The sequence below is a fragment of the Gobio gobio genome (genome assembly GCF_949357685.1).
Source record: "Gobio gobio genome assembly, chromosome: 18".
NCBI classification, from domain to species: Eukaryota; Metazoa; Chordata; class Actinopteri; order Cypriniformes; family Gobionidae; genus Gobio; species Gobio gobio.
In genome coordinates this window covers 36,552,815-36,568,391 of record NC_137111.1, presented here as the reverse complement: position 1 = coordinate 36,568,391, position 15,577 = coordinate 36,552,815, and the positions used below count along the sequence as shown (strand labels likewise).

Genomic DNA, 15,577 nt, shown 5'->3' with positions numbered 1-15,577 from the left:
TTTTTAAAGCTGCAGTCCATAAGTTTTGCCTCTTTGTCGCCCATCTCAGTTTGAAACCTGCAATTAACCAACGGTGATTAAATCTAACGATCGCTTATCTCATATATCACATCAAGCCATGGAAATTATTATTATCGTTATACAAATTGTTAATGTTAACAACATCAGCATTGCGTGACTACGTGTAGTGTGTATTAGCGTTACTTGTAGATTTCAATTTCTGTACATAGTCTAATATATCATACTACAGGTGAATCTCCAGTTGTCACTGATGATTGTTGTTTGGATCATTCTGGATTACAATCCGCCATCAAAATGATACATTTAAATATTCCAGCTGCTGTGAGAAAAGGCTATAAATGATCCGCCACCTGCAGCATCCTCAAATACCTACTAGCCGGACTCCTTCTTTATGTATACAGACATGACGTAATGAAGCAAAGACGAATATGCCATGCTCGATTTTACCGCGGAAAGCTACCAGTACCATTCCGTACCATGGGTGCAGCAGGCGCAATGATATTACGCAGCGCCTGAAAATAGTCCCCAGCTAGTGCTCGAACGTTACCGGAACTAAGCTTGTGTAGTTGCAGGTATTCCGGTTCAAATAGATTTGGTTCAGGATCTGCACCAAAGTAAATATCTTCTGAATCGTCTTTTCACAAATGTCTCCATGGTTACAATGCTCCTTGTGCAAGCAGGTTGTCACGTTGGTTATGTTGACAGAAGTTAGCCTAATTTCAGGCGCTGCGTAATATTGCGCCGCTGCACCCATGGTACAGCAGCAAAGTTCCTTGATTACACAGGAATGAGAGTATAGTTCCAAGCCATATCGGCCTAAAATCGTAACTTTTCATTTTCCGTCGGTCTTACACGATGTAACTACAGAAGAGTCAAGTTTTAAATAGGAAAATCAGATTCAATGATCTATGCTAAGCTATGCTAAAAGTGCTACCGCCAGACCCTGAGATCGGCTGAATGGTTTCGAAAACGGTAAAACTCAACTGTTTAACTCTAGGGGAGTTGGAAAATGAGCCTATTTTCAAAAATAGTGGAATGTTTCCTTTAAGCTTTCATTGTTAGTGTGAACGGGCCTTTTCTCATTGTAACTCCTAAAACTTTGTCAAATTGCTCTTTTTTGTGAAAAAGAAGAGCCTTCTGGTTGAAGCAAAGGTGCAAGATTAGTGTGGGACTAGCTGCCGAACATTTACGAAACCGGTTTGAAAACAGTAACACAAATTATTTTTTACAATTCCAAATTGGACAGTTTGTTTTAGAAATCACATGGCTAAGGTTCTGAATCTCTGTCACCCCGCATGCCCAAATAGACAAAGATGACTGAATGACTGACTTTACACTGAACTGACTTTGAAGAGACAAATGTTTTACTTCTGCTTTATGAATAAAAAAAATTAAACGTTCTAAAGTAAACAAATGTAAAAAAAACCAATTTACTTAGATTTTTCTTTGCATGTTTGATCATTTCAGGCATCTTTGTTTGAAAGCATCAAATCGAGACGCAGAGATGCGACGGCGCAATTTGACACGAAATAAAGGATCCTGTGAGATGCATTCATTAACGTCTCTTCGCGCATCTGCCGTGCAAAAAGAAAAAGAAAAGAGGAACCTAGTGAGATACGTGCAGCGCTGTTGTGTCACAGTTTAAGTGTGAACAGAGCACACTTCCTCAACTCTCACACACACACTCCATACGTAGCCGTTCACTGGCCAGTCGGTTGCTATGGGAAACCATCAGTGCACATCAAAACGAGCCCTCGAGGGACTCCTGCCACGAGCAATCCTATCCACTGAAACACACTTAACAGCATGTGTGACAGAGTGCCGTTTCCGAGACGCGGACAATTCGGTTTCTCACCCCTTGCCTCATAAAAGAAAGAGAAACTCATCTGTCAGAGGTCTAATAACAGCCAGGAAAGCATTGAGGGGTCATGCTGCGCTCGGATATTGAGCGAGACATTTTAGAAAATGGAATAATTATCGGGCAGTACAAATATAAATCTAAAGAACAAGGCAAATAGATACAAACCTGAATCACCCTTCAGTAAGACCCGGACTGTGATTTATGTAGCATAGCGAGCATTCATACCTGAACATGACATATGAATTCAGGAAGTATCGTGTTTGCATAACTGTTTACCATTCATTTTTCCCCAAACAAATGAGCGATTAGATTTCATCAGACAAGTAGGCTAAATAGAACAGAAACGATTCCTCAAACAAACGGGAAAAAGTCATCTGAACTTGAGAGCAGTGGCAGTGATCTCTACAGCATATATGCAGCTCTTCAAGTCAGTGAGGGGGTGACTAATTGGCAGAGACAAAGTGAAGGTTGAGTCTCCATCTTGTGGCCATTAATCATAATATTCACAGATCTGTATCCCACAATCTTCCCTCCCAAACGCTCTTCAAGTATATTACTTTCAAATTTAGGTTATTGGCTGAAAATACTGCACAGGAAAGTGCATATTGTGTAAGTGACAATTATCCAAGCATGTGACTGAGGATACTGCATCTAAACCGAAACAATTTATTTTTGCATAGGCCTACATTTTTTCTAATTACAATAAATGCTTTCAGTAAGATTTTTTTTAATGATTTTGAAGTCTCTTGTGCTCACCAAGGCTGCAAAATACAATAAACTAAACATACACAGAAATATTTTGAAATATTACATTCTAAAATAACTGTTCAACATGTTATTTCTTGTAAACAACGAACATTTCTTATTACAATTGTGTTGCTGAATATTAGATAGATGGATGGATGGATAGATTAATGTAGCGATGGGACAGAGGCTACCTCTTATTATTGACCATGTACATGTAACCCCTCCTGTTCGAATCGCCCGCCCCAAGCAGGACTTGAACCCGGGTCCGCCGGCATGAGAGTCGGACGCTCTAACAAGGAGGCTAAAGGCTGCAACTCCTAGCGTCAGTCACTAGAGCGTCTCTTGACATCAGACATCAGGTTTGATCCGTTACATACAGTCACCAATGCTCTGCTGATATTATGGCTGAAAAGTTCCAAACTTTCACAGGCATTAATATTGGGGCAAAAACTATGACAGGAGCTTCATGGAATGGGTTTCCATGGTCGTGCGGCTGCATGCAAGCCTCCCATCACTGGAGAAATGGAAACATGTTCTGTTGAGTGACGAATCACTCTTCTCTGTTTGGCAGTCTGATGGGTGAGTCTGGGTTTGGCGGATGCTCTGAGAATGTTACCTGCCTGACTTAATTGCCCCAACTGTAATGTTTTGCTGAGGAGGGATAATGACATGGGGCTGTTTTTCATAGGTTGGGCCTACCCTTACTTCCAGTGAAGGGAAATCTTAATGCTTCAGCATGCAAAGACATTTGGGACAATATGCTTCCAACTTTGTGGGAAGAGTTTGAAGAAGGCCCTTTTCGATTTCTGCATGACTGTTTCCCACTGTTTCCAAGTCCACTGAGAACTGGAACAGCGATTGTGAGCCAGGCCTTCTCGTCCAACATTAGTGCCTGACCTCACAAATCCTCTACTGGATGAATGGCCAACAAATCCCACAGAAACACTCAAATATCTTGCGGAAAGCCTTCACAGAAGAGTAGAAGCTGTTATAGTTGCAAAGCGGGGGACCAACTCTATATTAATGTCTATGTATTTAGAATGCAATGTCATTACAGTCCCCGATGTTGCTGGTCAGGTATGCACACAGATTTCACAGGAAATGTGTATAATCAATCTAAAACTATTTTAAAAGGCATCTTGACATTTTTTTTTAAATAATTATTTCGCTTGCATCTTTTATGAAGTCCTATGAATTGAGAGACATAAAATATTTATGCTTCTTAAAATTAATTTGACACACTGCAGGGCAATTTTAAAAGTAGTAAAGGCCAAAAGCACAAAAAGGTGACAAATTACAATACCAAAGATACACTCTGCCTTATATTAAAATGAATAATATAGCCTAATATTATATACATTTTAACCTATAATTTGATGTTTAGAGCCTAATATAATATACATTTTAACCTAAAATTTGATGTTAAAAAAAATGTATTATTATATATTGAATACTATATAAATGTATATATAAAATCTCTCCACACATATTCTATACATCACAGCCATCCACTGTTGAAATATTGAAAATGTTTGGCAAAAACCCCAAGCCAAATGCCACAATTGCTGTAACAATGAAAATGCTTTCATGCTCTCTGGTAGCTAGAGGCAAGAACAAACAAGTAATAAGAAATGACTAAGCCTAAGAGCATCCTGCCTAGTGAATAACCATTTTTACTATAGTATTCAGAGGTTGGATGGGGGTTTAATGTCAAAGAAAGCCTGGTGGCTCTTTTCCTTTTTAGGGCAGTTGTATAATACCCTCACTGCCCATCTTAGTCTCATATCAGTTCAGAGGTCTGACAGTTATTAGCTTTTCCTTCATACGAGTCCTCCGTTTTCAAAGACCCGGCTTTCATCTCACGGGTATGTATCTATGCACACAGTATGAAAAACAGACATCTAAATTAAGATTTCAACACTGCATAACTCCATCTGCTTGAGACCGGTAATTGGTGAACAAACTGCGTGCTCCTCATTAGAGTTTTGTGAGGGTCACTAAGACTGATTCAAGGGTCTCTCATTAGAGATGCTCGAGGTGTGAAGTGAGGAAGCTGTCATCTCATTATCCTGCTGGCCAGCACCGCACAAACATCCAGGCATCAAAATGATACTAAAAACTATTGACATCTGCAGCTTTATTAGTGACCCTGGATCGCAGCAGACTACTCTTTTACATCTATCACAAAATGAGTTTTGTAGTTGTCAAGTTTGATTTTGTCTGGGACCCTCCCACATCGTTTGTTCAATTATTAAAGCATATCTCTGTACTCTGATCAAAGTATGTTGGAAAAGCATTAAAACCATTATATCTTCTCAGTAAAGACACTAAACACAAAAAGATCACCCCGCACCACAACAGAACATGCCATCAAAGTAAATGGTAACACTTTAAAGGGTTAGTTCACCCAAAAATGAAAATTCTGTCATTAATTACTTACCCTCATGTCGTTCGACACCCGTAAGACCTCCGTTCATCTTCAGAACACAAATTAAGATATTTTAGTTGAAATCCGATGGCTCAGAAAGGCCTCCATTGGCTCTATGTACTTTACACTCTCAAGACCCATAAAAGGTACTAAAGACGTTGTTACAAAGTCCATCTCACTACAGTGGTTCAACAATAACTTTATGAATCGACGAGAATAGTTTTTGTGCACAGAAAAAAAACTAAATAACGACTTATGACCAATTTCAAAACACTGCATCATGATGTTTCGAAGCGTCGTGAATCAACGAGTCGAATCATGCGTGTCAAACCGCCAAACTGCTAAAATTACATGACTTTGGCGATCCAAACCGCTGAATCGACTCACTGATTCATAACGCTTCGAAGCTTCATGATGCCGTGTTTTGAAATCGGTCATCACTATACAAGTTGTTATTTAGGTTTTTTTTTGAGCACAAAAACTATTCTCGTCGATTCATAAATTTATTGTAGAACCACTGTAGTGAGATGAACTTTGTAACGACGTCTTTAGTACCTTTTATGGTACTTGAAAGTGTAAAGTACATTGTGCCAATGGAGGCCTTTCTGAGCCATCGGATTTCAACAAAAATATCTTCATTTGTGTTCCGATGATGAACGGAGGTCTTACCCTCATGTCGCTCGACACCCGTAAGTAATTAATGACAGAATTTTCATTTTGGGGGGAACTAACCCTTTAAAATAAGGTTTCATTTGTTAACATGAACTAACGATGATCTTAATGGTGATTTTTTTTATTTTTTATTCACCAACATGAACAATAAATAACTATTTTTACTATTCATTAACAAAGATTAATAAATGCTGCTAAAAAAGTTAATGTTAGCAAATGCAGTAACTAAAGTTTTACCAAATCATTAAATTAGAAGTGATGACATTAAATGTAACGACAGGACACACTCCTCACACCACTGCACTCCAATTGTAAACACGCTCACACAGCTTGACTTAAAATGTAGATTAAGATAGATCAATGAAAAAATGTCTTTGCAGTAAGTTTACACTGTCCATATGCCCAAGACAGAGTTGAGCTTAAATGTTTACTAAGACATCAGTAACTGGCAAGATTACCTTTGAAAGAAGGAATAAAAAGCCACTGAAATGTGTCAGGTGTACAAGAATTGAAGTTTAGCTAACAAAACCTACATACGATTCAAATGTTTGGGATCAGTAATAAATTAATAATTACATTATCTTGACCAAAAGTGACAGACATTCATAAGATTATGAATTGAAATAAATGCTGATCTTTTTTGTATCACGGTTTCCCCAAAAAATTTATGCAGCTGTTTTCAACACTGATGATAATGCTTCTTGAGCAGTAAATCAGCATATTATAATGATTTCTGGAGGATCATGTGACACTGAAGACTGGAGTAATGATGCTGAAAATTCAGCTTTGCCATCACAAGAATATTACATTTTAAAATATATATTTTTTTATAAATAAGTTATTTTAAATTGTGATAATATTTCACAATATTTCCCTTTTTTCGGTTTGATCAAATAAACGCAGCCTTGGTGAACACAAGATAATTCTTTCAAAAACACTAAAAACACACAAAAATGCTGTATTGATCAACTGTCCTTGAGATGAATAGAAAAGCTCAGTTTGAACACCGGTTTGATTCTGAACAAAGTCCTTGCTAATAAATAATTATTTCTTCTCTTTCTACGTGCCTGCACTAACCCTTCGTCCTTGCTCTAGCAGCCAGTATCAGGTGACATTCTGATGCAACATCATTCAGCACTGTTCAAAGTCTACTGCATGATACCTTCAACCTATTCTGAGCTCTATGAATTCAATAGACAGACACTAATATTGGATTCAGAAAAAAAGTGACTGAGCACGATCAAGCTTTGCTCCGACACTAAACTGAGTGGTGATGGGTTGTGGAATACAGAGTACTGCAAACTTCCAGACAGAAAGACTACAAACAAGGTTTATGTCTCTAAAAAAAAAAAACAGTCAACGATGATTCAATTATTGATTGTGAGATTTCAAATCTAAATGTTATACCAGATAGATAGATAGATATAGTCAGATGATGGATGGATGGATTTTAAACCTCTGTTATCTACTTTGGTGAGATTTGATGTTCTAATAAATAATGAATTGTCCATTAACATCCAGCATCTGTGGTGATGAATACCAAGATGCCTTTCCCCCTTTTCAGAGAAATAAATTGATTCGACATGAAACTATTTTATTTTCAGGGCCTATTCGATAATGCTGCTATTGTTTTGAAGAGCCAAATCAAGCCAATGACAAGCACAATTCTGTTACAGCATTGCAAAAAACAGTTTACTGTTCTAACAAGGAATGTAAACTTATGATGCATCGAAAATTCACAATAAAAACTAAAAAAAAAAACACTTATCTTGAATTGCAAACCCCCAAATTTAATCATGTTAATGCTTAAAGACGGCAGGGCAATGTAGATTAGCTTGATTACATGCACTCAATGTCCAAATACTATCTCAATGAAATGTAGAGCATTAATCTGAATAAATTAAAATGTTTATGTTCATTAGGCACTGAAGCAGCAAAGCTGCTGGATAAAAGAACACGGACATTTCCTTTCCTCTGCCATTAAATAAATGGACAATTCCTTTAAAAAAAAAAAAAAATTAAATACTTAAATATCTCTGAACAAGACTTGCCAGGGGTAAACATTGAATGTAACCTTCGTACTATTTTTTTCTTAGGGAAACTGTAGTGATGTGTGAATGTTTGGTGGGAACATGTGTAGTGTAGCATGATATAAGTAATACGTATAAAATGTGTGAGTGTAACAAGCAACACTGATATTTTCAAACTTTGTCTGTGCTGCAATCCTCATTTGAACAAGCAGAAGTCCAGGAGTGTTTGTAAAGGGCTTTTGGGAAAAGTGTACTTGCAGGGGTTTCATGGCAGTTTGAGTCCAGTCTGTTTTTCCTTTGGTTTTAAAAGGCAGAGAAAGAGATAGAATGGGGAGGGGGAGACAGAGAGAGAGACCAAGAGAGAGAGAGAGAAGATTCAGGCCCTTGAAGATATTCAGACCACAAACTTGTTCTTAGTAGTGGAGCCACTCTTAGTGGACGTGTCAGCATGAGACTGGTAGCCAATGGTCATATTCATAGGGATGCCTAACCGTTCCTTGTACACCCTCCTGCCAACCAAGCAAAATTACACATTGTATAGATATCATTGTATAGATAGTATGATATCATTTATATCATGGGTGCCCAATCCTGTTCCTGCAGATCTACCTTCCAGCAAAGTTCAGTCTAACCCTGATCAAGCTTCAGGAGATCTTCAGGAGCACTTGATCATTACAGACAGGTGTGTTGGATCTCCAGGAACAGGATTGGGCACCCCTGATGTAGCATGAATGCATGAGTCTCACCCTATGTGCGTTATAGCATCTCTGTTCTCATAATCACTTGTCCAGACGGCGATTTTATCTCCTTTCGCTCGGATGTTGACTACAGCCCCGCACACTTCATCGCTGTAGTCGTCAAAAGCTTCACCGATGAGGCACAGCAGCTGTAGGAATGACACAGGTAAATGTTTGCGAGTCAGGGCAACAGAAGCACATGAATTCCTTGCGTGTATGCTGAGGGGGCGTTCAGTGACTAACTCAGAACTCTTACAGTTTCCAACCAAAAGCGGTCCAGGTCATACTTCCTCTGCTGCTTGTTGAGAGTGATGAGCCAGCGGCCTCCTCTTTTATTCCTCTCATCCTCCCACATGGGCTCAATACCATCCTGCAACCCAAGCACAAACCAAAGTCCACAGTAATCTGGAGTATCTCGTACACTACCTCTAGAAAGCAGCAAGCAACACTAAAAGCAAAAATCTACTTCCAAAAAAGATTGGAAACAATATTTTGCAAAGTTGATGCTTTCGGCAACTGACCCCTATATTCTACTGGAGATCTCCATGAATAGAACAATGTAAATATGCTCATAAAAAGGTAAAAGCTGACATAGATTGTAATGATTTGTGACACTGCAAAGCATTTGTTTGTTTTTATTTTCTTTTTTTTATGATCAGAATCTATGTAAAATGAATGATAATTAAAGCCACAACATGGTACTCGCGGTAAATCATGAAAACAAGATTTAAACAATAAGACTAACTGTGTTGAGCTATACAACAATGATTCGTTTTCTGACGATAAATGTATCCAAACAGTTGCTCACCTGTCTAATAAAACACATAATATATTAAAGTGTCTTTGGGGTTTCCATGGTTTCTACTAAAAAAAACCAGAAATCGAGGGTAATACGGGTGTGATGTCATTGCTGGGAGACGCACAAATACGGTCCGTGTTCTGGTTAAAATTGCTTATTTGTCTGGATTTAAACATTCTTGGAAACATGTGGGATAATATAAGTACACAAGTCAACAAAATATAGAACATTGTTCTAGTGGTTAATTGTTCACATTTATTGTGCATTTAATAAGTAACACTAACTTGCACAGCATAAACTGCTCAACATTTATTTTAAGCTTTGGATTTTTTATTTTTGGACTGTTTGTGTATTCAAACACACATCCCCCATTGACTTAAGTTATACAAGAACAACAGCTCATCAGATAATACGGCAGACGGCAACAGATGCTCAGTACGATTGGTAAAATCAGTGAAATGTTGGTGCGGCTTACCAAAGGGTCAATTAGTTCTTGAAGTCCTGACAATGCGTGTATATATTCGGTAACATTTCACAGAGCTTTAATTTAAAGCTGAAGATAACAGAATTGTCACTTTTGGGTGAATTATCCTTTAAATTAAATAGCAGTTATGAGGGAAGCCCACCTTGAAAAGAGAGTAGTCACATCCTGAAATCAAATTACTGGAGATCTGAATGTGGTTATAAAGCCTATAAAGAAAAGACACATAAACTCAATTAAACTGGTCAAGTAATTTGTAGAAAAAAAAGGTGAAACGTATGCTAATCTCTTGGTACAAAAAGTCTTACGCCCAAAAATCCTCTACTGTGTCAAATTTGGAGATCAGTCTGAGATTGGCCTGCCATGTTTTGCTCTTGTCATTTTTGAAGAACCATAAAGACCATCTTTAGGGGAAAAACAGAAATAACAGAATCTTGAAATGTAAAGAACACTCTTAAAGTATAATTATATAATGTATAATTAATATATATATATATATGTATCAAATTAAATAATATACTTTGAGACTAGCATTTTATTGGAAATAACATTAGGTGTCTCTAAAAACAAGTGCATTCATTCACTCGACCTGTTCTGTAGGGGGTGTTTCATGTAACTCTCAGGGCTGACAATCTCCTGATTGGTCTCTTCTGAGATCTCCTCTTCATTCTTACAAGAATTTGAGTTTATTTCCTGGGCAGGAATTTTAAAGATTAGTTTGGACCCAATACATTCAAGTTCACTCCAAAGCAGCCAGTTTGAAGACACACACACACACACACACACACACACACACACACCGCTGACGGACTTACTGTAGACAATGACCCTTTATTTCCTTCATTTATTTAAATTAACACAAGTATCGAGGACAAAACTGTATGAACAGCTGGGACCAAAGCAATACCTGGTAGTTTAATGTGATTGTATTGTATCTGCTGCATAGTCGCTGTTAGTTTTTCTTAAACTGAATTTAATCTAACATGAGCTGGCTAGAAGTGTTTACAGTCATCCATTCCTGTGAGCACGAGGGTCTTTCAAATGAGCAGTTTAGAAAAGTTAGAGACTGCAATTTAATCGGAGGTTTTAACAGCTGTGAATAAACTGTGGTTTGACACAGCGTTCATAGTTTGATCCAGCATGGTGTCGTTACACTAACTTTACAACTCGCTTCACTTTCCTCATTCGCTGTCTTAGTTTTTGACAGCTGTGCTGTGACGGGCACACTTTCTTCCCGAGAGAAGATAAAACAAGATGAAAATTGTGGGTAAATGCATAAAGGGTAGTAGTGACGAACAGACATCTGGAAAAGTAATTAGGTGCCTTACGCGACAGGAACAAGCCTTGTCAACTTTCAGCCAAACTTGTTGAACCATACCATTCAAACATGCGAAAAACTTTTTAAAAGTTAACAGAGGATGCAATTTAAAAAGCATTTGCCAAAAACTGAGTATAAGTCTATTGTTAAAGGAAGGCCGTTTTGTAGTTTAAAGTGAAAATGCAGGAAAGTGTAAAACAATCTTTGTGAAGTTTATTGACTCACCGGCTCCGCAGTCGCCATTTTACGTGAGTCGTTCACAGGCCTCATAAGGGACGTTCACGCTTCACTTCAGTGCTTCGCTCTGATTGGCTGCCACAATGCTGAGAGCGAATCAAAGTCGTTGTGTCCCAAAACTTAACGTGACGTCGCCTACCAAAAAGCAGGCGAACACGATCTGATGCGAAAATGAATCATTCTTTTGAGTCGGATCTTGAAAATGAATTGGTAGAACCAGTTCACAAACGTACCTAGAGATATTTCTATGTTATTCAAATATGGGAAAACATGTTTTGAGTCAAGTGAGGTAAAATTAATTCTAGTATTGTTTAATGTAAATGCACATTATATTTAGCTTCTAGCTGACTTGATCTGAATCGGAGCTGCCATTATGTAAACTGAATGAAATTACAATAAACATAACTGTTCATAAAACTGAAACATGAATACCTAATACATGGAAATATGAAACGATATATGAATTTACTGGAGAGGATTGAAGACCGAAATGTGATTACTAAAAGGGCAGCTGAATCGTTTTTTTACCCGGTTCGTTGAAATGAACTGTTCGAAAGAACCGACTGACGGAAATTACACCCTCAAAATGTGTCTACGTAGTTGGCTTGCTAGGTTTTGACACACAGCCGTGCACTTCAATAACAGTAACGTTATATATTTATAATGCGTATTTATAATTATACTATGAAACAGTATAATTATAGCCAAAAACAGACTAGACCTTATAAATAAAGTAAAGTTATTTTCTAGGGCTGTTTACATCTACATGGACACAACTGAAGTCCAATCATACCAAACATAGTACAATAATTCCCGCTATTTTGAATGATACATCTTTTATTATGACTGCACTGGACTCGTGACGTCAGGATGTACCTTCTGTTGACAGCCAAGACCGGAAGTGTAGCCAGCAGCCATCTGGTTCTCAGCCTTTCGGCCCTATCTCAGGTCAGCATTAGTCTTTCTGTTTTTTAGGAATATGTCAAGCACTAATAGGATAGTAAATGATACGGAGGTACGTCATGGTGAAGTCTTGTGCGGGACGCGAGATCGAAGCGTGTGTCATTGCCAGCATGAGCGTGCTTTCAGACCCACACACAGCGAACAGGTAAGAGTCAGATCTCATACAGCTCTACCAAGCTGTCTTTCCGTTTGCATTTAAAAATAATACATTTTTAGTATTGCATGAGTGTATTTTATCTTCCTTTCTTTTACTCGGAAATGGCGGAATGGTTTTATCTGTAACCTAGACATTGCACAGCCTCTCCCTTTCTTTATCAGCAGCTTTCAACATCATAGCACAGCCTGCTCTATGAATAGCTGCTTTGCAATGTTGTCACATACATTAGGTATAACATAAGACATTCAGTCTAATCTGTTAAGCCTCAACAATGTCTCTTTTTAGCTTACCTTTGCTAAATAATAAAACCTAAGTATGGCAACTTGTTTTTGGCTTTATATATATATATATATATATATATATATATATATATATATATATATATATATATATATATATATTGAGTACATACAAACTACATATAAACACACTCCCACAGACTCTCTCACTCACGGTTATGTGGTGTCATCTTGTACAGTATTTTCCACCTTCTGCTTTGTGTTACTTAAAAAAATCATTGCATAATTTAGTCTGTCTTTGCTCTCAGAATGACCTCAGGGTAAGAGAAAGACACGATGCCTCCGCAGCAGAGCCACAAGCAGCAGAAGGACCTGTGCCAGAGGCTCCGTTGGTGGACGACTGTGAGAAGTTGGGCACTCTGTTCGGGGAGCTCAATAAGTGTCTGAGGGGTCTTGGTTTCACCCAGCTTTACTTTGGAGAGAAGATCGTGGAGCCTGTGGTTGTGCTGCTCTTTTGGTTGCTGCTCTGGTTCCTTGGTATCCAAGCCCTCGGCCTTGTGGGAACGCTATGCATTGTTATCATTTATATCCAGAAATAACAGACGCTAAGTGACGGACAGACAGATGAAGGTGCCAGTGAAAGAGAGGAGAGACTTCTTTCGACAAAACATGAGCTTCGTGAATGTCATTTGAACGAATTGACCGATCCATATACTTGGGTCTGTGCCATTTGCCTTCTTTTTATGTGGGTATGTTCAAGAGGGTGATTTATTAAATATAATCGGAGGATTTACTTTAACTATACTGGATTGATTCCTCCAGTCTGAGCGCAGGTGTGAACTGTGCAATATCTATGAAAGGTATTTGTGAGAAGCATGCTTCCCTTCAATATTTGCATTGACAAAATGGGTGCATATTGATATGCTGACTATCATTAGTTTTAAAGTACAGGATAAATTGCATAAATATAACCAGATTTTAATGACAGTTGTGAATGTCAGGTACTGTTGTTAAATGTATTACTCTTATTTGCCCAGGTGTCAGTCCTGCATTCTTCACAATTGCACTAGAGGGCAACCTTCCTCATTCTCCCCTTAAAGGGGCTATATGCAACTTTTTCCCCAAAAATAAATGTAACAATAGCCTTTTTATTTTACCATTTATGACTCAAACATCTCCTGATGAGCATACTGACACCTTGTCCGCTCACAGTGGGTGCACATATAAGCCTGTATCCTATTTTTCCTTTTTTCTGGCGGGTCGTCTTTTCCCGCGCTGTCTGCGGATGTGACGCCACCACCGCTGCGAGAGCGAGCAGAAAATGAGAGCAGTTCTGTTTTTTGGCCACAGGTGTCAGTCGCGAGTTTAAATTTCAGAAAAACGCATATAGCCCCTTTAACATGTCTTGGGAAATATACCAGGGAATAATAATCCTTCTGTGTTAACTTGAATGTGTTAATACTACTGTATGTGAATGTTCTGGGGCTGCTGGGATATTTTGGGGTTTCCTCTGACAGTATGAATTAAATAAAATGCTCCAAAAGTCTGAGCAGTATTACACTGTACACTGTATTAAACCCAAACCTCTTGTGAGAAAAGACCTATGTTATGCACTGTATATTCCTATTTGGTATTCTTATTAGTTGATTTGACTTTAATCTGCTCATATTAATTTCAGAAATTCATGTACAATATCTGTATCAATGAAATCAAGTGATAATTTCATAACTAGAAAATATTTAGTATGCAAGTTTTGCTACAATAGAATGTTTGGTATGACCGCATAATATTCAGGATCAGAAGTGTGAAAATGCCTGTTTTTTATTGCACTTTTGTGTTTTCTTACACTTTTTATTGAATGAACAGACTTTTTAAGCAAAGCTAAGCTGCTCTTTATGTAACTGTGAATATCTTTGCAAGATATCCCTTCATATTCCTGAAAATTATGTTTGAATATGATTATTTTTGGTACTGATTTAAAATAAAATAAAAACTTTATTTGGTATGTAATATTACAATTCATAATTGCTGATACAATGCCAAATCTTTGCTCTTATGTATTGGATTCTTTTCAGTGTTAATCTGCATCTTCTGTGCCATAATTTAATATCACCTACATATCATTTACTGTATGCCATAATGCTGTATTTTTGGGTGGTGGTGGGTTGTGAGGAATACTTTGATTTGTTTATTTCTGCAATGTAAAGGAACTTTAAAACTGGGATATCATAATAAACATTATCATGGTTTAAAAGAATTTGTTGTTATTGCTTTTTCCCAATTAAATCCACCAAACCCATCTGGGCTGCGTTTCCAAAAAAGCAAAAGTACATACAGTATTGCTTTTCGGAAGCCCTGAATTAGAAGGAAGTAGGTTAGCAAAATATATTATTATTACAAATCTTTAGAACTTAAGCATGTATAAATTGAAAAGCATCATATACGTACAGTATATGTGAAACAATTTCCTGTTTTACCCAGGATGAAATGGGAAGACATGCACAGAAATTACTTTAAAAAAGAAAAGAAACTTTAAACACCACGAAGCTGTCTTTTGCTCGGGTTATAATTTGTGACCGTTATTGTCAATTAACTTTCCCTAACAAACAAGTCAGATTCATGGAGGCCCCACCTCGCAACTTACAGGACTTAAAGGATCTGCTTCTAACATCTTGGTGCCAGATACCACAGCACACCTTCAGGGGTCTAGTGGAGTCCATGCCTCGATGGGTCTGGGCTGTTTTGGCAGCAAAAGGGGGACCAACAGAATAATCATAATGTGATGCCTGATCTATATATATATATATATATATATATATATATATATATATATATATATATATATATATATATATATATATATATATATATATATATATATATATCG

At 37.6% G+C, this 15,577-nt stretch overlaps 2 protein-coding genes across 2 annotated transcripts; one reads left to right on the top strand and one right to left on the bottom strand.

Moving 5' to 3' along the window:
- Window positions 1–7,041: 7,041 nt before the first annotated feature.
- Window positions 7,042–11,564, bottom strand: eif4eb (eukaryotic translation initiation factor 4eb). Its single transcript, XM_079843389.1, has 7 exons — window positions 11,320–11,564; window positions 10,366–10,469; window positions 10,085–10,180; window positions 9,922–9,985; window positions 8,753–8,866; window positions 8,506–8,645; window positions 7,042–8,268 (listed from the first exon to the last, which is right to left on the bottom strand). Exons 1-7 carry the CDS (start codon window positions 11,362–11,364, stop codon window positions 8,154–8,156), a joined length of 678 nt encoding a protein of 225 aa, XP_079699515.1. The 5' UTR covers window positions 11,365–11,564; the 3' UTR covers window positions 7,042–8,153.
- A 670-nt stretch (window positions 11,565–12,234) lies between these two features.
- On the top strand, window positions 12,235–14,947 carry fam241a (family with sequence similarity 241 member A). Its single transcript, XM_079843388.1, has 2 exons — window positions 12,235–12,439; window positions 12,999–14,947. The coding sequence occupies exons 1-2, from the start codon at window positions 12,311–12,313 to the stop codon at window positions 13,287–13,289; spliced, it is 420 nt and encodes a 139-aa protein (XP_079699514.1). The 5' UTR covers window positions 12,235–12,310; the 3' UTR covers window positions 13,290–14,947.
- Window positions 14,948–15,577: the final 630 nt, after the last annotated feature.

Coding starts and splice junctions, on each gene's coding strand:
- eif4eb (XM_079843389.1), bottom strand. CDS start 11,364: ATGAGGCCTGTGAACGACTCACGTAAAATGGCGACTGCGGAGCCG. Junction 8,867..9,921: donor GTGACTACTCTCTTTTCAAG/GTGGGCTTCCCT, acceptor CTTGGGTTGCAG/GATGGTATTGAGCCCATGTG. Junction 8,646..8,752: donor ACCGCTTTTGGTTGGAAACT/GTAAGAGTTCTG, acceptor TCATTCCTACAG/CTGCTGTGCCTCATCGGTGA.
- fam241a (XM_079843388.1), top strand. CDS start 12,311: ATGTCAAGCACTAATAGGATAGTAAATGATACGGAGGTACGTCATGGT. Junction 12,440..12,998: donor GACCCACACACAGCGAACAG/GTAAGAGTCAGA, acceptor CTTTGCTCTCAG/AATGACCTCAGGGTAAGAGA.